The sequence below is a fragment of the Cucurbita pepo genome, chromosome 2 (genome assembly GCF_057944985.1).
Source record: "Cucurbita pepo subsp. pepo isolate OVF chromosome 2, ASM5794498v1, whole genome shotgun sequence".
Classification (NCBI taxonomy): Eukaryota; Viridiplantae; Streptophyta; class Magnoliopsida; order Cucurbitales; family Cucurbitaceae; genus Cucurbita; species Cucurbita pepo.
The window spans coordinates 2,754,264-2,777,897 of record NC_141799.1 but is presented as its reverse complement, the minus strand read 5'-3'; the positions used below and the strand labels follow the sequence as shown (position 1 = coordinate 2,777,897).

At 35.4% G+C, this 23,634-nt stretch overlaps 4 protein-coding genes across 7 annotated transcripts; 3 read left to right on the top strand and 1 right to left on the bottom strand.

Annotated features, from left to right (window-relative positions):
• Positions 1–244: 244 nt before the first annotated feature.
• Positions 245–3,465, top strand: LOC111788541 (uncharacterized). 2 transcript variants are annotated; one of them, XM_023668890.2, is made up of 6 exons: positions 245–404; positions 486–606; positions 985–1,120; positions 1,389–1,526; positions 1,618–1,745; positions 3,076–3,465. In XM_023668890.2, the coding sequence occupies exons 2-6, from the start codon at positions 563–565 to the stop codon at positions 3,251–3,253; spliced, it is 624 nt and encodes a 207-aa protein (XP_023524658.1). In that variant the 5' UTR covers positions 245–404; positions 486–562; the 3' UTR covers positions 3,254–3,465. The 2 variants fall into 2 exon arrangements, with proteins under 2 accessions (XP_023524658.1, XP_086977114.1); XM_087120988.1 differs by lacking the exon at positions 985–1,120.
• An 865-nt stretch (positions 3,466–4,330) lies between these two features.
• Positions 4,331–16,491, top strand: LOC111786491 (uncharacterized). 3 transcript variants are annotated; one of them, XM_087121212.1, is made up of 28 exons: positions 4,331–4,718; positions 4,860–4,981; positions 5,076–5,126; positions 5,229–5,348; positions 5,428–5,547; positions 6,243–6,384; positions 6,513–6,683; positions 6,765–6,920; positions 7,006–7,112; positions 7,232–7,322; positions 7,418–7,559; positions 7,643–7,799; positions 7,901–8,017; positions 8,172–8,298; positions 10,732–10,853; positions 11,042–11,101; positions 11,303–11,422; positions 11,512–11,631; positions 11,723–11,864; positions 12,460–12,630; positions 12,993–13,148; positions 13,246–13,352; positions 13,837–13,927; positions 14,253–14,394; positions 14,472–14,628; positions 14,979–15,095; positions 15,641–15,770; positions 16,175–16,491. In XM_087121212.1, the coding sequence occupies exons 1-28, from the start codon at positions 4,677–4,679 to the stop codon at positions 16,412–16,414; spliced, it is 3,540 nt and encodes a 1,179-aa protein (XP_086977338.1). In that variant the 5' UTR covers positions 4,331–4,676; the 3' UTR covers positions 16,415–16,491. The 3 variants fall into 3 exon arrangements, with proteins under 3 accessions (XP_086977338.1, XP_023524656.2, XP_023522509.2); XM_023668888.2 differs by lacking the exons at positions 10,732–10,853; positions 11,042–11,101; positions 11,303–11,422; ... (9 more) ...; positions 15,641–15,770; positions 16,175–16,491 and adding an exon at positions 8,394–8,796 and having other exon boundaries at positions 4,336–4,718; XM_023666741.2 differs by lacking the exons at positions 4,331–4,718; positions 4,860–4,981; positions 5,076–5,126; ... (9 more) ...; positions 7,901–8,017; positions 8,172–8,298 and adding an exon at positions 10,363–10,644.
• Positions 16,492–17,762: 1,271 nt separating this feature from the next.
• Positions 17,763–19,511, top strand: LOC111789317 (transcription initiation factor IIA subunit 2). The gene is made up of 4 exons (XM_023670043.2): positions 17,763–17,881; positions 18,072–18,220; positions 18,329–18,379; positions 19,104–19,511. Exons 2-4 carry the CDS (start codon positions 18,092–18,094, stop codon positions 19,242–19,244), a joined length of 321 nt encoding a protein of 106 aa, XP_023525811.1. The 5' UTR covers positions 17,763–17,881; positions 18,072–18,091; the 3' UTR covers positions 19,245–19,511.
• Positions 19,512–19,595: 84 nt separating this feature from the next.
• On the bottom strand, positions 19,596–23,451 carry LOC111789316 (Sas10/Utp3/C1D family). Its single transcript, XM_023670041.2, has 9 exons — positions 23,296–23,451; positions 22,733–22,885; positions 22,443–22,530; positions 20,988–21,167; positions 20,723–20,905; positions 20,445–20,618; positions 20,197–20,351; positions 19,977–20,103; positions 19,596–19,855 (listed from the first exon to the last, which is right to left on the bottom strand). Exons 2-9 carry the CDS (start codon positions 22,774–22,776, stop codon positions 19,844–19,846), a joined length of 963 nt encoding a protein of 320 aa, XP_023525809.2. The 5' UTR covers positions 22,777–22,885; positions 23,296–23,451; the 3' UTR covers positions 19,596–19,843.
• Positions 23,452–23,634: the final 183 nt, after the last annotated feature.

The window sequence follows — 23,634 nt, the reverse complement described above, 5'->3', positions numbered from 1 at the left end:
ACGAAAATTATTTATTTTAAGGTTAAAATTAGTATATTATTATGATTTTTATATATTCTTTTTAATATTAACAATTTTTGTTATATATATATATATATGTATGTATGTATATATATATATATGTATGTATGTATATATGTATGTATGTATGCATGTATGTATATATGTATGTATGTATGTATGTATGTATTTGTCGGTTTCCATTTCCGAACAAAGCTGGATAAAGGATAAGTATATATATATGCACAATCATTAAATCGAACATTCTTTTCATTTTGGTAAATGGTGGGTGAGGTGGATCGTCTCCATTCGTGAAAGTCATTCACTCGATGAGAAGTAGTTGAATCGAAGTCGGTTGCTCTTTGTTCTCCAAGCGTTATCGATCCACGGCGACGAATTTCTAGGTAAATTTCGTTCAATTTCAGAATCTTATCATTTTCTGCTCCTTTTTCCCCCCTATTTGATCTCCTCGAATTTCTCTGCAGCGATTCAGTTATCGTTTACCTAATTTTGACGGACCTTGTACAACGATCGCCTACGTTCTGTTCGTTCGTTCGTTCCGATGGCAGTTGCATCCGAAGCGACCACAAGCTTATGCAGTCACTGGTATTGTAATTCTGGATGGATCGATAACTTCTATGTTTACGGCAAAAAATTACTTGAAGATTTTTTGCGATTTCAATTTCTCTTGATTCTGGTGTTGATTTTTTTGAATTGTGTCAATCGTGATTGTCTTTTGCGATTGTTTTGGATTTCGGTTTCTTTCTATCCATATGGTTAGAGATTCTTATCCAGTTTAGTCACGAATCTGCTGGAGAGTGGATCGTTGGTTTGTTAATTTAGAAAAGAAATATTAGGTCAGAAAGTGAATTGCGCTGAAGTTTGATCTTCTTCGTGATGATTTTTGTCACCTGATTCCGTTTCTAGAAGTTGTTCTTCTATAGTGACGATATGAACGATGATTGCTTTGTCTTCTCCATTCAGCGGCCGAGACATTCCGTCGACAAATATCGATCTGCATTCTGTTCATTGCGAGCGGAACCTAGAGAAATGTAAAATATGCGGCGATATGGTTCCTAAAAGACATGCGGAGGAACATTTCCTGAACACCCATGCTTCTGTACGATGACTTATCCTTCAAACTTTGTTGATAACCATTTCTGAAATGCACTTCAAGGCTACTCTATGTTACTCTTCCGCTTTCTCTCTTAATTTAGGTTTTTGTTCCAATTTGTTGCATTGTTTATACAGCTTCGATTATAACATTAAGCTTGAGGGTTATGATTCTGTATAGTTTAGGTTGTGGCTCTACGGTCTTTGGATAAGGATTAGTGGTAGTTCTTTGAATTATTGGAATTTCAAGTGTTTGTGGCCTTGTATTTCGACAGGTTTCCTGTTCGCTGTGTAGCGAGACCATGGAACGGGACATTTTAGCCATTCATAAAGGTGAAAATTGCCCTCAAAGGATTGTTACTTGCGAGTTTTGTGAGTTCCCATTGCCAGCAATAGATTTGGCCGAGCATCAGGTACGTTGACGGATTGTTACTTGCAAGTTAAACGAGAACTTCAATGGAGGTCTCAATGTAATAACTTACCTTTGTTGGTTCAAATGTATAGGAGGTTTGTGGTAACAGGACCGAGCTTTGTCATCTGTGTCGCCGATATATAAGACTGCGAGAAAGATATAGTCATGAGAATAATTGCGAGAATGTTGCAGCAGCAGATAATATAGCAGAGTCTTCCAGGTATATAGAATCAATTAATGTTTGATCAACTGATTGTTTAACTTGTATCAGTGTTTATTTGTTGCTTCTGCAATTACTTTTATACTAATTTTTTTGCTTGAACCCTTCCGTTTTGGCCTTCTAGGAAAAACGAAACTTGTTCATTGCTATAGCGGAGTTCGACAGGCTGAATTTTTTTAGAAAACGAACGCATAGATCTTACTATAGACATCTATTAGTTTTGTTTTTCTAAACTAAATCTCTAATGCTTCGGGTAATAACAGTTTTGTTATCTGTTGAAGTTATTGTCTAGATGATGTCTTATTGTTCTATTAACTTTTGTAAGCTACGAAGTTCCAAGTTCTATACTTGAAACTTGCATTGTATTCGGAAACATCCCCTTGAACTTTTGTAAACTTAAAACTGTTAGGAATCACGAACCTCTAGAATGGTATGATAATGTCTGCTCCATTAGCTATCATGGCTTTGCTTTTGGTTTTCCCAAAAAGACTCGTACCAATAGAGATAGTGTTCCTTACTTATAAACCCATGATCTTCTTCTTAGTTAGTCAACGTGAGATTACTCATCTCAATAATCCTCACCAAAAGCTTCATCAGTAAATGGAAGTGTCTTATCTCGTGGTAATGCACTCACCAACGCCATGTAATTTGCATATACTCCTCTCTTCCTTCTGCCCTATGGAGTTGGCTCCATCTAAAGGAATAAGTTAGAGCATTATTCCACGGTTAAAAATTTGTTATATGTGAGAAATTTCTTGTATGTGAGAAATTTATTGCATTGTTCCATAGTTTGGTCTTTAGTGGTCAATAACAGTCGCGTGAATAATAAAGGATTTAGAGAGAACGAGTTCATAGATGTGTTATCTAAGTTATCTTGGCAATCAAATGTAGTAAGGTCAAACGGTTGTTTTGTGAGAATAGTCCAGGTTTGCGCAAGCTAGCCTGGACACTCACAGATATATAAAATAAGTATGTGAAATAGACCGGTACGACTTGCTACTTAAACCCGCAATTCTTCATTCACTTTCGTAACTTTTCTCCGTTCTTTTCTTCTTTTTGGAGGGCGGGAATGTGAATCGTTTAAATTCCTCTATTTCATTTATCATGTGACCACTTCAGCGATTTGATGAGCCAGTGTATTTAGACTTTTAGCTCGACATTTTCTCTATGTTTCATTGAATGATGAATTCCATTTACATTTAGGGATCACCATTCGTGTTAGTACGATTGAATGCGAAACACGTGATGTATGTTCATGGTTCTCGTATTCGAAATTCCGAACGTTCAATTTGTTATCTTCTTTCTAACAACATGTCAACTGTGTCTGAAGGGATGTGGGGTCAGCACCACCAGAAAGAGAAGAAGCTAGAGGTCGAGGCGCTCGAAGAAGACAGCCGCAGGAGTTTTCTACCCGACGCCTTATATTCACTATTGCAATAACAGGCATTGCCGTTCTATTAGGATCCTTATTTTTCCAGAAAAAGGGCGAGAACAATGTGGTACACTGATTGCTGGTGAGGTGAGGTAGGTTACCACAGATCCTCCTAGTCCCACAGAGTGGAGAATATTCCATGTAAAAAAGGAAAAAGAAACCCTTCCATTTTTCTGTACCAAGAATATTATTAGACAACTACTGTAAACTCGTAACATTTGGGCGGAGATTTCGATCCAACGGCTCTACTCCTTTGTTCTTAAGGCTATGTATGATGAGTTTGAATCTCTTCTCAGACTAATATTAAGAAAAATAATTATATTTTAAAAATTAATGCAACATTTATGTTTTATTTTTAGAGAAAAATTATTAAATGTTGCTATTTTTGGGTTTAGAATATATTTTTCAGTCTCTTATTGGGTAAAATTACGAGAAAGTCCCTGTCAAATTCCATCAAGCCCCATCTGTCTTTCTGTCTTTCTCAGTTGTTATAACCATCATTTTCTTTTGAATTTTTTTTTTCAAAATAATAATAATAAAATAATGGTCTCGATGCCACAATTTTTATATTAAAACGTAATAATTCTTCATATGAGACACATTGAGAAAAGATAAGTTGAATTGCACGAAGAGGGGGAGCTTAGTAGGCAACATCGGAAGGATATGTTGAACTGCATGAAAGGGGGAGCTTAGTAGGCAACTTTGAAAGGGGGAGCTTAGTAGGCAACACCTGAAGGAAACGAAATGCCCGGGAACATAATTTTATAGCACATGAAAAAGCGAAGCTCGAGACAAAAGATCTCATCCCCACTACACTCACGGCCCAGCTGGCCTGCCTCTACGTATTTTCACCAATATTTTCAAATTTTAAAGTTGAAAAAAAAGTATTTTTTAGAAAGTAATTTCAAAACTTTGTTCTTAATTTTGGAATGTGAGTAAATATTTAGAAAATTAGAAACAAAATAAGCACAATTTTCATTAACGAACACAATTTCAAAATTCTATAATCCATTATATTGCTATTTAGAGTATGAATATGAACATCGCCTTTATTTGGTGGCATTATTCGAACTTGAAAAACTAGTAAATTGAAGCGTTGCATTGGCATTCCAGACCCCATGATTCATATATATATATATCAGATCCACCCCGCCAACCAATCGCGCCACTTCCATACTTCTCCAAATTCTAATCTTCGGCGTCGAGCGTCGAGCGTCGAGCGTCGAGCAATGTAATTCTCAGTCCTAAAGAGAATAGGAAAAGTCATTGTACAGTATCGATCATCGGAATCCATTTGATACCTAAAATCGCCACAATCCGTTTTATTCTCAGTCGATCGTTGTTCACGATAGATCAGTATGCGCTATCAGTCCCCGTCATCACAAGAAACACTTCTTCTTTTCCGTTGTTTCAATTTAGATTCTGGTTTTTGATCTTCTAGTTCTGTTCGTTCTTCCTGTTCTTGTTCCTCAAGAAATTTCAGAATCGAAGGTCTCGCAATGTCTTCCCGAGGAGTGCGATTGCAGATACGAGATCATCATGTAAGTTTATTTTTCCATTTTGTTCGGATTCTGTGAAGATATTATTCCAAACTGTAAATAATCGAAAATTTCCGAGAAGAATGTTATGATTTCGTTCCAGAACTCTCCAGATTATTCCCTGTTTATTCATGTTATGTGCAGGTAGTAGTAGACAATGGAATACTGCAACTAACTTTATCAAAACCAGATGGAATTATCACTGGCATACGTTATAATGGTGTTGACAATCTGCTTGAAGTTCTCAACCCTGAATCTAACAGAGGGTAGGTATACGCTGTTGTAATTAACAACTGAAATTAATTTAATTAATAACGAGTTTAAGAAGATAATCTGCTTGCTTTTGTTAAAATCGTTTAGGTATTGGGATATTGTTTGGAATTCTCCAGGAAGCCAGGGGATATTTGACGTGTATGGCTTTTTCTTCTTCATAATTTTCTGAATTTTTTGCATTTGAACGGTTTTGTTATTACTTTATGTGTTCATGTATATTGAGAACTGGTTTGCATATAGGATTAAGGGATCAAGTTTTAGGGTTATAGTGGAAAATGAGGAACAGGTTGAGCTTTCTTTTACAAGGATATGGGATCCGTCCCTCGAGGGCAAGGTTGTTCCTCTGAATATCGACAAGAGGTTCGTCCTCGATTTTTAAGTTTTGTTGTGCTTGGACTTTTGATTGATTACTAAATTGAGTATTGCTGTTGTCTTGTAGGTTCATAGTACTACGTGGTTCCTCTGGATTCTACTCTTATGCTATTTATGAACACTTGAAGGATTGGCCTGATTTTGATATTGGTGAAACTAGGATCACTTTTAAACTCAGAAAAGATAAGTGAGTATACTCTATCCTTTACAAGTCATGTATGGCTTCATCGTGACTCGTATAACGGTGCATTGTTCATTAGTTGGTGTTTAATTACAGTGATTGTGAGATCCCACATTAGTTGGAGAGGGGAACGAAACATTGTTTATAAGAGCGTGGAAACCTCTCCCTAGTAGACGCGTTTTAAAAACCTTGTGGGGAGACCTGAAAGGGAAAACCCAAAGAGGACAATATCTGCTAGCGGTTGGCTTGGGCCATTATATCAGAGTCAGACACTAGGTGATGTGCCAGCCCTGAAGGGGGGTGGACAGGAGGCGGTGTACCAGCAAGGACCTTGGGCCCCTAAGGTGTCCTTGCTAAGGTGGGTGGATTGTGAGATCCCACATCGATTGGGAAGGAGAACGAAACATTATTTATAAGGGTGTGAAAACCTCCCCCTAGCTGCGTATTTTAAAAACCTTGAGGGAAAGCCCGAAAGGGAAAGCCCAAAGAGGACAATATCGCTAGCGGTAGGCTTGGGTCGTTACAGTGATGCTTCTTTCTTTCGTGCTCGCTTTTGAAATAGGCAGTAATTAGGGGATATTTGAAGGAAGATACTGTATAGACTCTAGCTCGGACTTGTTTATCCAGTCACGTCCCCTAGTCGGGTTGTTTTCGTTCATGTCAACTTATTATATTCATTAGACCAAGGATTGAATTGATAGGTTTCAGTACATGGCTGTAGCTGACAACAGGCAGAGATTGATGCCCCTGCCCGATGATCGTTTATCTGGAAGATGCCAGACTTTGGGCTTCCCTGAAGCTGTCTTGCTTACCCATCCCAAGAACCCCGAACACAAGGATGAGGTACCCTAAGAATGCTGTTCTCCCTTTCAGGAGTGTTTTGGTTTGTTGATTGATCTTTACCTATTGGGATTGACTCAGAATGTTCTGATAGGATCTACCTTGCTTTGATATGATCCATTTTTGTTTAGGTGGATGACAAATACCAATACTCATGTGAAAACAAAGACTTAAAGGTCCATGGATGGATAAGCACCAACCCGCCCATCGGGTTCTGGCAAATTACACCGAGCGATGAATTTCGATCAGGCGGGCCACATAAGCAGAGTTTAACATCCCATGTGGGACCTACAACTCTTGCTGTAGGTGATCTAATTCCACTAATTATGGAGATTTTGTGTGACAATGGCATTTTTTCTTTCAATTTCAACTTTCCTTTTCAGATATTTCTTAGTACTCATTATGCGGGACAAGATTTGGTGCCAAAATTTAGAAATGGCGAGCCATGGAAGAAAGTTTTTGGGCCTGTTTTTCTTTATCTTAACTCCACTAAAGCTGGAGATGATCCCTTTTGGTTATGGGAGGATGCTAAAATACAGGTATGTTGCATTAAGACACTCATCTTTTGTGTTTGTATGGATGACACTTTTATGAGATACACTAATAATCATATGATATTACCAGATGATGACAGAAGTCCAAAGTTGGCCATACAGTTTCCCCGCCTCCGACGATTTCCCGAAACTGGATCAACGGGGTACCATTAGCGGTAGGCTTCTGGTTTTCGACAGGTAGGCATTTAGTATTCGTAAATTCCCCATTAGAAATATTTCAATGTTGTCCTAGCGTCGATTTGTTTAATTTTCTGGTTTAGATTATGTGCTCGAACCTTTGTTATTAAAATTTGTAGGTATATGAACCGAGACTATCTTCCAGCCGGTGGAGCGTTCGTCGGATTGTCTGCACCAGGAGAAGTAGGGTCATGGCAGAGAGAATGCAAGGTGTTTGTTTAACTTAAATTCAAAACAGCGAAGCTATCAATTCTAAGGAGATGATGAACATGAGCGCTCTTAAAAGAATTTATTCTTATTTTCAGGGATATCAATTCTGGACTAGAGCGGATGATCGTGGCTATTTTATCATCAATCACGTTCACATTGGCCAATATAATCTATATGCATGGGTCCCTGGCTTCATTGGTGATTACCGTTGCGATGCCTTAATCAACATAAGCCAAGGTATTGTTCCCTGTATCTGTGTATTGCCTCAAGCTTTTCAATTTATGTGTACACAATTATGGTATTCCCATGTTTAAATATAGGATCTAGCATTGAACTTGGCGATCTTGTTTACGAACCTCCAAGAGATGGACCGACACTATGGGAGATAGGCATTCCCGATCGCTCCGCGTCGGAGTTCTACGTTCCTGATCCTAATCCATTGCATATTAATAAGCTCTTTGTAAATCATCCTGAAAGGTAGCCCCTTTTCTATAGTTCTACAAGTTTGGATACTTTTGTAGAACTTGAGTGATCTAAGTCCAATCAAATCTGAAATCTCTACCGTTTATACTCGACAGGTTTCGACAGTACGGGTTGTGGGAGAGGTACGCTGAGTTATACCCGGACGAGGATTTAGTATACACCGTTGGCACAAGTGATTATAGAAAAGATTGGTTCTTTGCTCAGGTCCCAAGGTAATGTTTATTTCGCTATTCGTTACCCATAACCAAAAAGTCTCCAACGATCGTCATCTTTGATCCTCACAACTTCTTTGTTTCTGTGGCTACGTTCGTTATATGATCTTTGACATGTCTTGTATCTGTCATCAAACTATTCCATGAATTACAGGAAGACGAACGATAATTCACATCAAGGAACTACCTGGAAAATTGCATTCAAACTCGATCAAGTAGATCGCAAGAGTAGGTATATGCTACGAGTTGCAATCGCATCTGCAACTCTTGCTGAATTGCAGGTAAGATGCTATATCATTGACATTAACTGAAATGCTTAACATTTAACCAAAACATGTTTTTTTTTTTTTTCTCTCTTTTCGATTCCCCTCTCTAGATTCGGGTTAATGATCCGAGTTCAAAACGACCTTTGTTTACGAGCGGGTTGATAGGGAGAGACAACTCAATTGCAAGACATGGAATTCATGGAATTTATTGGCTTTACAGCGTGGGCATAGCAGGCTTACACCTTGTTGAAGGAGATAACGCAATCTTCTTTACTCAGCCACGCTGCACCAGCCCTTTCCAAGGTATCATGTATGATTATATCCGTCTGGAAGGTCCTTCAACAAACTGACTTGAAACTCCCTATTTAGTTTAATTTGTGAGGCGGAAGGATTCGAGTGGTTAACTCGAAGTTAGTAGTATGTCTTAACCAGTTGATCTATATTCAGATTAACAACTCTATATTTTGTTATTACATCATACCTACGAATGTTTGAACAAAATAATTCAACTCAAAAAACCGTCCCGCATAAATTTTTTTAAATGATGCTGACGTGAGTGACAATTAATGAGAATAGTATCCATACGGGTGCAACATAGAAATTCTCCAAAAGGGAGAGTAACTCATTGACAAGGAAAGAATTTTCAATATATAGTAAAAAAGTATTGGGCAAGACCGTAAGTTTAGGGTATGTTCGCTCTTATCCAAAGTTGAATATAGTTATTCAGATATGGCAAATTTTATAGGCTAAAAGCCAAACATTTTAAATTTTGGAAATAAATAATTATAAAACAAATGGAGTCTTAATAAACTTGATTTTGAAGCACTTTATGTGTTGTGAGGGTGTCATGCATGAGCCATCACGCCGCTAACACTCCTCTTCTAACTCCAATTTTCATATAATCTTCAGTTTCTTTACTCTCATATGAACCAACCACCCTTCCAAGATATCAATAGCTTGCAAGATATCGTAAACTAAAGCTCGTGTATGACTCGGATCATGTTCGGGTGGAGCTAGAAAATTTCATAACAAGGGACAAAATTCTATATTTCGAGATACTTTAGAAATAAAACTTTATTTTTTTCCGAAAATTTTTAAATATTTTTAGGTAAATGGGTAATTTTTTTTAATTGTGTTTAATAATCTTTTTAAATTTGTTCTTAATTGCTCCACTCTACTTTAGAATAATTGAAGTAGTTTTTCCTTCTAAATTAAAGCTATAAACATAATTCTATAGAACGGTTTTTAATCATTAACACAAAAAAAAAAAAAAAAAACCCTAAAATGATCGACTTTCAATATGGTATGTTTAATGTCTTCCATAGATTCGAACAATGTTAATAAATTTATAAATTTTATTATTTTATATCTAATAAATCAATGTTATTTTATAGTCGGTTGAAAATTATTAAATTCGATCTTTAATAATTTAATTTTTGGAGGCTAAATTTGTAATTTAACCAATAATAAAAATTTAATGGATCGAGTTAGGTCACTAATATTCATCGTAGCAATAATTTAAATGTATGAATAATATTATTATGCTATTTAGCATTCAAAATCACAATTAATTATAAAAAGGATCAAAATGAAATTTAAGGAACCCAACAGCTAATTTCTGGCCAATATTAAAATTTTAAAATTTTCACAATTAATTTACTTCATTCCTAGGCTGAAATAGGTAGATTCTACATCAACAGCTCAAATACATTCCATTTTAGTTATTTAATTCTCATTTTATCTTAATTTTTATATTTTTAAACATCCAAATTAATTCTTTCCATTTTCAATAAATCTTAAAATAATAACAATAGTTTTAATTTAGGAAAATACAACATAAATTTGTTTCCAAAATTTACCAAATAGTTTTTTTTTTTTTGTTAATTTGAACTAATTTTAAAATTTGTTAAAAAAAAAAAACAAAAACAAATTCTAAATATTGGTTTTTAACCTTATATATAATGAAACCAAATGTGGCGACAAAGCAAGGAGTTCACGAGAGGCTTTGCCTTTTAGTTCAAGTAAGCAAAGCCGAGCTATAAAGTTAAAAAAAAGATTCCCTTCTAAGCCCTTTCTTCCTTCACGTACCCAATGTCAACAGATTTGAAGGAAATGAAAAAAAGTGCATTTTCCCTCTCAAGTTTGTCTGACTCCCTCAAAATATTTTGGCTCTTTTCTTCTCTTTTCTTTTACGTTTACGGGCCCTTCATCCCTGCAACGACACGAGACCCCGTCGTCTCGACGACGCCCGACACGGATGGACACGGCCCCGATGCACACGGCCCCGATGGACACAGCCCTGATGGACATAGCCCCAATGTTTCGGTGTCTCTGTTACAACTCCACATCCAAGAACAATATGTAACGTTCTGCTCATCTTTTCTGTGATTATTTTTGTTAGTGTTTAAAGAATTTGACGTGAATATTATCGTAATTGTGATGTAACAGGTTGTGATGGAGAATGAAATAATTGCAGTGACGATATCGAATCCGATGGGATTCGTCACCGGAATACAATACCATGGGATTGAAAACTTGCTTGATGTGACCAATCCTGAAGATGATAGAGGGTAATTAACTCTATTTTCCTAAATTATTAAGGATTATTTTATTAGGTTAAAAATAAAAAATTATTTTGTTTTCAAATTGATTAAGAATTATAAAAAATTCTTATTTTAAAGAAAAAAAAACTATAATTTTTGGTTTTCTTCTATTAATACAGAGCTAAGCCTTGTAATTGTTTGGGTTGAATATACAGATATTGGGACGTTGTTTGGAACACCGCAGGAGCGAAAGGAACCAAAGGCATGTTTGATCGGTAAGTTTCCTAAGAACCAGCAACGTTTTCTCCCTTTTTTCGTTTCTTAGTGCGCCATTTTTCAGTTCAAAATGCCGCTTGTTTCTACTTTGTTGTTTGTAAATCAAAATTGATCCAGGATTTTGGTGAAGATTATAGAAGTAATGAACAGAAACTTGAAAGTATTTTGAAAAATTTGAAGCAATTTCGTTTAATTTACAGAATTGAAGCAACAGATTTCAAGGTAATCGTACAAAATGACGAACAGATAGAACTCTCATTCAGCAGAACTTACAATTCATCCTCCGGAGACGACGTAGTTCCTTTGAATGTCGACAAAAGGTAACCAAACAGAACAAAAAAAATCTCAAAATTATGATGAAATGAACGATTAATGGAAAAATCTTCTTCATCTTCTTCTTCTTCGACAGGTTCGTGATACTACGAAATTCATCAGGATTCTATTCGTACGCCATTTACGAACACTTGAAAGAATGGCCAGCGTTTAACATCGACAACACCAGAATCGCATTCAAGCCGCGAAAAGACAAGTAAAGAAATCGGTGTTTTGAATTTGATCTTCCTTTTGTTTCTTTTCGATTTGGAAGAAACTGCGATTGAATCGACTAAGGAAATGTTTAGGTTTCGGTACATGGTAGTAGCAGATGAGAGACAGAGATTCATGCCTTTACCAGACGATCGGAAGCCACCGCGAGGGGTAGCCCTAGAGTATCCAGAGGCCGTCCTCCTTGTGGATCCTATAGAACCCGAGTTCAAGGGAGAGGTACCTCTATTATCTGTTAAAAAAAAAAAAAAAAAAAAAAAAGTTTTTCAATAAATAAGTCTTTTTAGAATAAATTTATTAAATATTTTTTTTTCTTGCTATAAATTCCTTTTTATTTATTCTTAAAATTTCTCAAATTACTTTTGAATATTCAAAATATTAAAACAATTTATTATTTTTATTTAATATTGAATCCAACGCTCACTTTGTTCAACATAATATTTTTGAATGCGTTGCGTTAAATTATTAATTAACACTATTAATGCACTGATTTTAATTTTAATTTTTCTCCTTTTAGTGGAAAAGTAAGTTTGATTTTATTTTTTTTAAATGATAAATTAGATTTTAATTTAGATTATATTATAATATATTGTCTTATTATCTTATATTTTTTTAAAAAGCATATATTGTTTTTTAAGCCTTAACTTTTTTTTTTTTTTTTTTGTGAATATTACATTTTTTAAAAATAATATGCATAAAAATTATTAAAAAATAAAACAAAATTATTAAAAAAAAAAAAAACTTAAAATGTGAATAAATGTTTTTTTTTTTTTTCCTTTAAATTTGTTTTGTTTGACGAGGGGCGATGATGCAGGTAGATGACAAGTACCAATACGGGTGCGAAAGCAAAGACAGTCGGGTTCACGGGTGGATATCCAACGACCCGCCCATTGGCATTTGGCAAATCACAGCCAGCGAGGAGTATCGCTCCGGTGGGCCCCTCAAACAAGTTCTCACCTCCCATGTGGGTCCCACCTCCCTTACTGTAAGTGCGCTCTCTCTGCTCCCGCTTTTATTTTTTATTTTTTATTTTCTTTAAACCATATTTTTATACTATTAACTTTTATATTTATTCTATTTTCATACTTTAATATATATATATATATATATATATATATATATATATATATATATATATATATATATATATATATATATATATTTTAAAGTAATGTTCATTTTGCATTTGAATTTTTAAAAAATAACTATTTTCATTTAACAAATTAATAAATTCTCTAATATGTTTTATCATCATTTTCTTTGGAGATTGTGGAAGAATTACAATGTAACTTTATGATTATGATTATGATTATGAACTAACGTGTAGATTGGAATTGAATTTGTTAGGTTTTCCATAGCGCTCATTACGCAGGAGCGGCTATGGTGATACGGTTTGGAAGTAACGAGGCATGGAAGAAGGTGTACGGCCCTGTCTTTATACATATCAATTCCTTGCCTGAAAAAGAAGATCCACTCGGACTTTGGCAAAATGCTAAACAACAGGTACATAGTTTCTACAAGGATGGATGCAAATTATGTTGATGATTTTGATTTTGATTTTAATTTTAATTTTAAATTTAAATGGAGTTTTCATTTTCAGATGGCTGCTGAAGTTCAAAGCTGGCCTTACAATTTCCCTGCGTCTAAGGATTTTATCAAAGCAGACCAACGTGGCACCGTCAGCGGCAGATTCATGATCCGTGAGAGGTATTCCTTGATTATAAACCCATGATCATTCCCTAAATTAGCCGATGTGAGACTTTCATCATCTAACACCTCCCCTCGAACAAAGTACACTTCCGCTTAATCGAGGCTCGACTCCTTTTTCTTTTGGAGTCCTTTGTTCGACATTTGAGGATTCTATTGGCATGACTAAGTTTAAGGCATAACTTTGATACCATGTTAGATGAACACGACTCTCCACAATGGTATGATATTGTCCACTTTGAGCATAAGCTCTTATGACTTTGCTTTGGGCTTCTCCAAAATGACTCATACCAATGGAGATAATATTCCTTGATTATAAACTCATGATCATTCCCTAAATTAGTCAACGTGAGACATTCATCATCCAACAATACGTATTTACATTTTAGTTTCTAACGTTTCAGTCTCTAACTTCTAACAAGTGTCTATTTTAGTTCTTGTTTACAAAATTACTTTCTAAATGCCATTATTTTGAGCTTCTTAGATATGTGAGTAATGAATCCATACCTGCAAGTGGTGCATATGTGGGGCTGGCACTTCCTGGGGAACTTGGCTCCTGGCAAACAGAAAGCAAGGTACAGCAACATCACAGAATCTTCTACATTCAGCCAAACTGCTTTAACATTTTTTTTATAAAAAAAAAAAATTAAATAATTACTATTAATATTTGTTTATAATCTATAAAGATAATTTAAGTTCGGCTTGGAATGACTTATTTTAAACGGACCCTAAGTTAGCCAAAATAGTCGTCCCTCGGCTTATATGATTTACTATGAGGCTATTTTTCAAGAACACAGTTCTTAAAATGCTGCTTAGATGCAAAATTCCCCTAAAACTATATTAATCTTTAGTCAATGGTTGATGAGTTTAGCTGAGAACTTAACACATTTTGGAACTCAGGGCTACCAATTCTGGAGCAGAGCAGATGAGAATGGACATTTCACTTTGGAAAATGTTCTCAGTGGAAATTATAGTCTTAATGGATGGGTCTATAATTTTATCAGCGAGTACCAATATGATGCTTTCATCACTGTAACCCCAGGTTTGTAGCTCCAACTCCATTAATTTCATGCTTTCATTAAGTGTATAATTAGTAGTTTAATCTCGTTGAGTATTTAGGCAGCGATATCGATGTGGGTGAACTTGTTTTCGAGCCTCCAAGAGATGGTCCTACATTATGGGAAATAGGCATTCCAGATCGTACTGCTGCAGAATTCTATGTACCAGATCCTAGTCCCAAGTTTATTAATAAACTTTTTGTCAATCATTCAGATAAGTAAGTTCTTCTTCCAGTCTTTCACTTTACTTTCTGTATCTACTTTTTTTCCCTTTTAGCATAGCTCTAAATTAGCCTCCTCATAGTTATATTACGGTTAAATTACAAGTTTAATCCGTTAACTTTGAAGTTTATGTCTTAATCTATCCATAAGTTTTTAAAAGTGTATAATAAATCTAAGACTTATTACACTTTAAAGTTAAGGGACCGAACATGCATAAACATGAAGATTCATGCATTAAACTTGTAATTTAACCATATATTTATATATATTTGGGGTTCGATGGGACAATTCTATTTCAATATTTCTTATTTTCTATGGTAATTTACTCTATGAATTATTATTTCAGGTTTAGGCAGTATGGATTATGGGAAAGATACGCAGAATTATATCCTAAGGAGGACCTAGTTTATACGGTTGACCAAAGTGACTACAAAAAAGATTGGTTCTTTGCACAAGTTAACAGGTCTCCTTCCTCAACTTTGTTCTTGCAGTTTTAGTTTTCCTTCGAGCTGGTTGACGTGTTCGGCTTTAGCTTTGTCAGCACGATCGGAGAAACAATAGAATCTTTTGCAATGACGACTACACTATGTCTTTCCGTTTCTGTTTTGTTTAGTGTCATTTTCTTGTTTGCTCTCTCACGCTAATACTTCATCCTTTTTAATGCTGTTATCCACTCCTATAAAATGCTAAACAAGTCGGGCCATCCTCTTTATCCTCATTGGACTCAAGAACATCGATAAGCTAAACCAATTAAGCAGTAGGTTTCTTGACTTATGTCGTGCGGGCTAAGTAGCATGCTGCTAACATAGAAACAAGCTAGCTCAAGCTGTATCAGTGATTTCAAATTTTTATGTAATTATGCACCATAACCACTTCGAAAATCGAAAGATTTTGGTTTACAATTTCATATTGCATTTTTCTTAGTTCTTGTTAGCATTTTATAGAACTATTGTTAACATGGAATTGAGTTGGTAGATACTTTGGCTATAACCCTTGTTTGCAATGCAGGAAGATAGACGACAACAACACATATGTAGGAACTACTTGGAAAATTGAGTTCAAAATTGACAGTCCAGATACACATGGAACATATAAGCTGCGTCTTGCATTGGCCACTGCACATGCTGCAGAATTACAAGTATGGAACTCTATCTTTATCTTTATGTTTGGCAGCTGATGGCCTCTCAGTTTGGGGTTAATTTATAAATTTAGTATCGGGTTAGCTACTTAACCTACACGGTCAACTCAATAAAAAATACCATCATATTAATACATGATAGGTAACTGGTACCTATTCAATCTGTTAGTGGCTTCTAATGGTGGAGACTATTTGTGAGGTATTATCAAATCATATTGACTACATTCTAACTCTCTCTAAACAGTAAGGATCCGAACTTCAATGTAATCCATTACAAATTGGGTCCATAGAAGTTAGAATTTGTCTTTATAGTTTGATAAAACTTTCCTAAATAGTTCGAGTAGGAACTATGGATGTGGTGTCTCCATTTTTCGCTTGAAACTAAAATATATTGTTACTTGAAGGTTCGAGTGAATGATGCACAAGCAGTTACCCCGTTATTCACAACTGGAGTAATTGGAAAGGACAACACTATAGCTAGACATGGAATTCACGGTCTGTACCGGTTTTACAGTGTCGATATTCCAGGCAGTGAGCTTGTGGCGGGCAACAATACAATTTTTCTTACACAAACAAATGACCACGGTCCTTTTGTTGGGATTATGTATGATTATATTCGTTTAGAAGGACCCTTAACGTCCTAAATGTAAATAGTTCAATTGAATATTTTGCAGAGTGATTATCCAATGCAATCAACTCTATTGCCTTTATTTGGTGGAAATTGAGGAAATTAAGTGCCCAAATTCAATGTTCATCTTATATAAAATGTACTTATTCTTGGTACTTAAGAATCTCTTCTAAGAGCCGAATCAAATATATTTCAAAAGATAAAGAGATCAATCACAATCTCGAAAGTCAATAGCTCTTGAACACTTGAAAGCTTATTGAGTTAAAAGAACAAAAGACCTAGAAAGAACGTCTTTTCCTTATTTCTAAAAATCCAGTCATTGAGGCACAATTCAATTTGAATTATTATCAAGAACAGGGATGAAGGCACCATTGAAAATATTGAGATCTTCCAATGTATCAACAAAGTCGGATGAATAAATCCCTTTTAGTAAAACAGAGGAAGATGAACATTTCTCATGTCTTAGATCATTTGAATGAGTTTTTTATTATCTACTTCTACCAAACACAAAATTATTATTCTAACAAGTAACTACATACTTGAGACATCAGAATAATAAATCTTCGAACATGAAAATTTAAAGTAACAAACATTTATTCAATGCAATTCGTACATATAAGAATAACAAGAGAAGTACTGCAATGCGATCTAGAACTCGGACACAGAAATGTTGCGACGTTTGAGGATCTAATAAGAATTCAGAACATTGAGAAATTCCAAACCTAAAAACAACACAAATGAAACCTACATATGTATAACTTATTACAGAAGGCATTCCTGTAAAACATAAATTTCTAAAATAAAACAAACGTCACATACGACAATCTTAACTAGACAATAAGAACAATAAACATAATTTAGGAACACATTTTCAAAAATGAGAAACTTACCGTTTTAACGTGAACGATTCGAGCGAAGGTCAGTGAGGGGAAGAACATGAATGCGAGAGAAAAAATGAGGATTCCATGAGTTAATCGATGAGCAAAAGTGAGAGCGGGAAGGAGATCGGATATGATTCTGGTAAAGATAAGGGATCGATCTGATACATTTTTTCTTTCGTTTGAAGGTTGAGCGAAAAAGAGAGACTCCAATGGCGGGAAAGGTCGCTTTAGAAAGTCGATCAAATCTGACTTTTTGACTTGCTACTTAAACCTTTTATTTTTGGGCCGGGCTGAAAGAAGGTTTTAGTGGGCTCACGAACAAATTGGGCCATCGGAACATAACTTTACGGCCCATTATACTTTTTGAGCCCACAATGAGAAAACAAAGGCGCCTCGCAGGGGCAAATTCGTCATTTTGATGAGTTTCCATTCCGTGGCTTCGCTGCTATATATACCCTCATCTACAAAATCTAGGGTATAAAAAGCCCCAAATTTCTTCGCTCGCGAAAAGCATTTGGAGCTAACGTTAACCCAGTTAGAATCAAAGAAACCAGAAGCATCACAAACTCACTTTCAATCTGTACCTGCAATTCGTTGCTCTTGTACTCTTTCTCTTTATTATTATTTTCTCATTCCTTTTCGAATTGATTTCTCGCTTTAATTTCGAAGATTTTGCCTGCTTTCTCGAATTTTGACGCTATGTTTCAAATTTTCAATTAGTTTTGTCAATTACGGATGTGCTCTCTTGAACTAAATTTGATATCTTAGCCAAAGAACTTCCATATGTTGCAGATCTTGTTTTTCGAAGAAGAATGGCAACGTTTGAACTCTACCGCAGATCGACGATCGGAATGTGTTTGACTGAAACTTTGGACGAAATGGTCCAGAACGGTACTCTTAGTCCGGAGCTTGCTATTCAGGTTCTTGTGCAGTTCGATAAGGTATAGTTAAAGCTGGTTCAGAGATGTTTTTCTGTGTATATTTTGGATTCGTGTTCGAAATTGAGGTCTTGTTTGATTTAATTTTGTACCGCTTTTGGTTTTTTGCAGTCCATGACCGAGGCTCTGGAATCACAGGTGAAAAGCAAGGTGACTATAAAGGTATGTTTGTTCGGCTTATGAATTTGATTGCATCTTTGAATGCTAGAGATTTATGTTGCGAAGTAAAGACATTATAAACTTGAAACGTGTTTTTACTTATAAGAGGAACTAGTTGTGTTTGCCTGTTCTGAGATAGTTCTGTTTCTGCTCTATTGCACGTCAAGCCTTGAGCCAAATTGTTTTGTCAGTAACATGGATGTATAGTACAATTTTTTCCCCATGATCTTTTTGGTTGCCTGAACTGAATGGAGAAAACCATGATAAAGAAAACACACGACGTACGACATAGAAACATTTGTATTCGAAAGTTGGAAGTTTAGATTGTGGAACTTTTGATCTAATTCTAAATGGATTAGATTACTTCATTGATTCTTCAAGCGTTTTCCAGCATAAAATATTGCAGCTTGAATAAGTTTCTCTGGAATAAACTTGGTAATTATTTGTACTTTTGAATCTGGGGATAAAGTAATCGATGCAATTAGAGATTTAAGCCCATGCATCAATCACTTCTACAAATATTCAATCCAATGGCTGTTAGATTTTCTCATGATACTCTTGAAAGTTCGTCAATCCAATGGCTGTTAGATTTTCTCATGATACTCTTGAAAGTTCGTCGTGATTGTATGAGAACTATGGATGAGAGCACAATCACGTCAATATTTGAGGAGTTGTATAATTAACACTTGGGTGATTTCTGAGCCTCTGTCCTATTGTATTGCAACAGGGACATCTGCATACCTATCGATTCTGCGACAACGTTTGGACGTTCATTTTGCAGGATGCAACGTTTAAGAACGAGGATTCCCAGGAGACTGTAGGAAGAATTAAAATAGTAGCATGCGACTCAAAGTTACTCACACAATAAGCTGTTCCAGATACCACTTTATTAGATGAAGTTTCCATAATTATTTGCTGATGATTGAGGGAAATAGTCACGATGAGAGGAGATGGCCATCAAGGCTGTGCTTCATGTTGCAAGTTTGGAAAAGATTCAAATGTGATTCTGTAAAGCTACTTTCACGCACGTTAACATTACCTTTGATCTTAATTGGCATCCAAAGCCAGATTCATGACAATTATACAACCTTCTAGTTGAATGATAATAAAACACGACATATCTGTTTCAATATTATGCTTTTAATCTCAATTTCTAGCTTCTTTGATACTCATAAACCCGTACATTGATCGAAACTGTTTCTTTGATCGGTTAACGCAATTCTAAGGATCAACCAATATTCTCTTAGAATTGAAGAACATTTTGAGTAAACAAAGGATGCATCTAATCGACTCGGGTATCTCGAGGAGTCAACAAACTAAATATTCGTTTCCGGGCTAATAACATATATGAAAAGAAGGGTAAAAAGATTACATTAAAAAAAAGGGTAAAAACAATATAAATTTCACTTCGACGTACAATTTTAGCCAGAAGTAACACGTCCCATCATCCTGATGCTGCCCGGGGTTTCAATGCCTGCCCTGCAGAAAGCAAAGGTATATTGTTTGATTCTATGTAAAATCCAAGAGCTCCAAAGTTTAGACTAAAATCTACAATGCATTTACGAAAACAAATGGAAAAAGAAAGGAAAGAAATACAAACCTTGCGCTTCTTATATTTTCTCATTCCGCCTCTACTACTACCAAAACTGGTCGGTTGCTCGTCATCAGCACCTCCCAAGGGCATCGATTTTACTTCGTCAAAGAAACTATCGGTTACGCCACCCATCCTAGAGAATAAAATGAAGTGTGTCAAAACCGAACTTGAGGAAACAATCATTAGATGTTTTAGAAGTACGGTGATCGAATCAAAGTTTTCGTACCCATATCTCGACTTCTTTAGGTATTTTTCTCTCTTTTTCTCCATCTTTGTAAGCGGTGCACGAGTGAAAAGCTCCTCTTCTCTTCGATCACGTTCGTCCATTTTAGCTACATATCTAGCAACTTCTCTATTTTCGAGTCCAATGCTTTCTTTAATCTGTAGTTACCATGAACAACAAGTTTTAAGTACTCTATACGTTGGATATTTAGAAAAAAACCCATATTATATAATAGTAGATCTATAACAAACCTCTTCAGGTTTCCCAGCCATGTCATCCATTAGCTCCCTCATATAATCACTCTGTCGAGCTCTTCGGAGCGTCTCTAAATCCTTCCTCGAGGAATTTCTCTCCTTCCTAGAGCTCTTATCTTCATCCATAGTAGTAGGGGCAAACCTTGGTGGACGATATATACCATCTCCATCCTATTCGAATATTCAGTTCAGAAAACAAAAGCCATTGTTGAGTTTTTCGCATAACAATTGGAATAAAAGAGTTATTAAACTTCATCCTTGACTTAATGCCTCACCTCAGCAATCCCTTCTGATTTACTGACAAGCATGTCAGGGTTTGGACGATATTTTAACCGATCATCCGTAGCCTGAGGTGTAGCTGATTCCTTTTCATCCACGAATGCATCCTCTTTTGCAACAACAGAAACTCTTGTCAGCTTCTGAATCTGATACTCAAGCTTCTTATCGATAGGTCGAATCTGTGTCAACCAAAAGGCAGGGCTTACGTATAAGTCCCATGCAGGTAAGCAAGCGGAAAAGAGTAGGGGAAAAGGAACGAACCTTCTCGAGAAATAACCTTATCTCTACAAGACTCCTGACAACAGGATGGCCCTCAATTGAGAACCCCTTGGCTTTGCGAAGCAAATAGTATACAAGTGAAGAGCAATAGTTAAGAAGTAATAAATATTTGGCGTCAAGATAGCTTATCCCATCTGATGTAGGAAGCTCGTTTGATTTTACCTGACATACAAAACACAGATAAAGCCATCAATCAAAAGCTGGAATTTTTTGTAGCTAAAAGAAGCAAAGACTAAAAATAATAAGATATTTCGGCCCAAATTCTGTGATGAACGGTAAAGACATTTTTCGCAGGTTTTTGCTCATATATTCTTGATAAATATGTGGGCTTATTGTCATCCACGGGTTTTTATGATGATTACGGTCAAGATATCCAGAATTTATCAAATAAAATTGTAGGTTCAAATTTCTGCTATAGAAGTTAATCATCCCATAGGATCAGTTAAGGATATCCAAAAAAGGTGTTCTACAAGATCAGCCAGTGTTTTTCAAGGGTACTCTTAAAACAACAGGACTTCTTGCTTGAACAAAGGCAAGATACGCACAAAAGGCAATCACTTAAAGCAAACTATAGTTTCTCAAATCAGATACTATAATTAGAACATACTAAATAGGATAAAGAACATAAATATACACTTTCGAATGTCAAAAAAGCACTAGATAAGATTTTCTGCAGAGAAATTGTCATGTTTAACCAAAAAATAACTTTTTGAATTTGGAGACACGTTGAGATTCTGGCCACAAGAATCTCTTCAATATTTTGAAAACTTGCAATTGATACACTAATAAACACAAATTTGACACAAACTTAATGTCAAATTTTTTAGAACAATAATATTTTGCAGATTATAATACAAAGAACACACATAATCACATATGATTATTAACTTTCCATAGCTATATAACATGCTAAAGATGGACATAACTCGCAAGTCAAGTGTACGAAAACAGGAGAAAGTGCATTATTAATATATTTTTTGTTAGGTAAGGACATCACTTTGGAAACACAGTGAGCTAGTCAATCAAAGTTTCGTTACCATATCATGGGAGTGCAAAATTCGAATTAGATCGAGATAGTAAAATGTGAAATGACAACTACTGAGAGATTGAACTTCAAACAAAATGTAGACTCTGGAGACTTCAAACCCTCATTCATTATCAATCTTTCAGACTATAACTTTCACAGACTTGAAGATTGAATTGCATGCAAACTTCAGATAATAGAATCCCACCGACCCGAAAGAGACAATAGCACGTGAAAATAAACATCGACGCTGATTCTTTGCACATATTTCTTCCTGGATATTAGCTATGCCAGCATGATAATCTAAATTTCTTCCTACCTAAATTGACATATCTAAAATGAAAAAAATTATGATTTATACGAGAGTGTTCTCTTTGCTATCTGGGATTAGCAGATACTGAGAATGTTCTAACCTTGGCAGTTAAAGCCTGGACTTTATTTGTGACTGTGTCCAATCCATCCTTCATTTCCTTCAACAATGCAGCTAGTTGAGAAGCTTCTCTGAGAGAATTCATTCATAGTAAGTCAGACAAATATAATCATGGAAAAAAGGCAACATAAGTATGTCACGCCAAAAAATCCATTGCCATGGAACAAATTGGAGTAGTCAGAGCATTTTAATCTTATGACAAGCATTGGAACTATTCATTCCAAGATAAATTAACAATTTATGCCAAAAAAAAAAAAAAAAAGATTCCGTTACTTGTTTGTTCTATCATCACAACGCATGTTGTTGTGTTCCTCCATCGCAGTAACTGAAACGCTAAATTTCTAGACTGCACTCTGTTTTCAGGCTACAATATCTTAGAGATAACTGTTTGAGCTTCGAGCAACTCACACTCCGCAAATAAGCAACCTAACACAATGGAACATCAGAAAAAAAGTTCATTTATGAAAGACTAATCTCAAGCTTAAGAAAGAATAACATTGCCAAGAGAAACGCAATCCACAAACTGAGATAAATAGGCATATAAGATATAAAAACAAGTAATTCCATATCACGAGGATTTCATAAACCTTCCATAATAAGTCTGAAGCACAAAATGTACTTCAATATTGAAAAATATCAGATAACTATGTATTTGCAAAAGGTAAAGAAATCTCAATCAATTGTATCGGAGAATTCATATATATCAAAGAAAACAATAAGCCAAACGAAACAAGGATCAGAAACAGAGATGAATATTTTCGCCGTCGATGAGAGTAACAGTGAGATTACTACGACTGCAACGGAGCGAGAGAAGAGAGATAGGGAATGCAAAGAACCTGAGAGAGGGATTCGGTGTCGCCGTTGCCGTCGGTGAGAGCAATAATGATATTGCTGTGCTCTTCGCGGCAACTGCTTGCTTCGAAGCGCTGGCGGCAAAGGTCCCTATAGAAAATCCGGTCAAATCTTTGCACTAGGGTTTTATTTTTAAAGATGAAAAAGAAAAGATACCACTATTGTCTATAATTTTAGTAAAAATTTACTTAAATATTGTCTAATTAGATTTTATTTTTAAATTTTAAAAATATTTGAATAGATATATCAACTTTCAATTTTATATCTAATTACCTTTTATTATATTAAAATTTTCAAATCAAATTATTTATTATATACAAATT

Excerpts from the sequence above, each read along its gene's own strand:
- LOC111788541 (XM_023668890.2), top strand. The coding sequence starts at position 563 with ATGGCAGTTGCATCCGAAGCGACCACAAGCTTATGCAGTCACTG. Across the intron at positions 1,121-1,388 it reads TCCTGAACACCCATGCTTCT|GTTTCCTGTTCGCTGTGTAG; the intron begins GTACGATGACTT and ends GTATTTCGACAG. Across the intron at positions 1,527-1,617 it reads TAGATTTGGCCGAGCATCAG|GAGGTTTGTGGTAACAGGAC; the intron begins GTACGTTGACGG and ends TCAAATGTATAG.
- LOC111786491 (XM_087121212.1), top strand. The coding sequence starts at position 4,677 with ATGTCTTCCCGAGGAGTGCGATTGCAGATACGAGATCATCAT. Across the intron at positions 11,102-11,302 it reads ACCAAAGGCATGTTTGATCG|AATTGAAGCAACAGATTTCA; the intron begins GTAAGTTTCCTA and ends TTTAATTTACAG. Across the intron at positions 14,395-14,471 it reads TTTCATCACTGTAACCCCAG|GCAGCGATATCGATGTGGGT; the intron begins GTTTGTAGCTCC and ends TTGAGTATTTAG.
- LOC111789317 (XM_023670043.2), top strand. The coding sequence starts at position 18,092 with ATGGCAACGTTTGAACTCTACCGCAGATCGACGATCGGAATGTGTTTG. Across the intron at positions 18,221-18,328 it reads TTCTTGTGCAGTTCGATAAG|TCCATGACCGAGGCTCTGGA; the intron begins GTATAGTTAAAG and ends GGTTTTTTGCAG. Across the intron at positions 18,380-19,103 it reads AAAGCAAGGTGACTATAAAG|GGACATCTGCATACCTATCG; the intron begins GTATGTTTGTTC and ends GTATTGCAACAG.
- LOC111789316 (XM_023670041.2), bottom strand. The coding sequence starts at position 22,776 with ATGGAGGAACACAACAACATGCGTTGTGATGATAGAACAAACAA. Across the intron at positions 22,531-22,732 it reads TGTGATGATAGAACAAACAA|AGAAGCTTCTCAACTAGCTG; the intron begins GTAACGGAATCT and ends GAATTCTCTCAG. Across the intron at positions 20,906-20,987 it reads TAAGGTTATTTCTCGAGAAG|ATTCGACCTATCGATAAGAA; the intron begins GTTCGTTCCTTT and ends TGGTTGACACAG.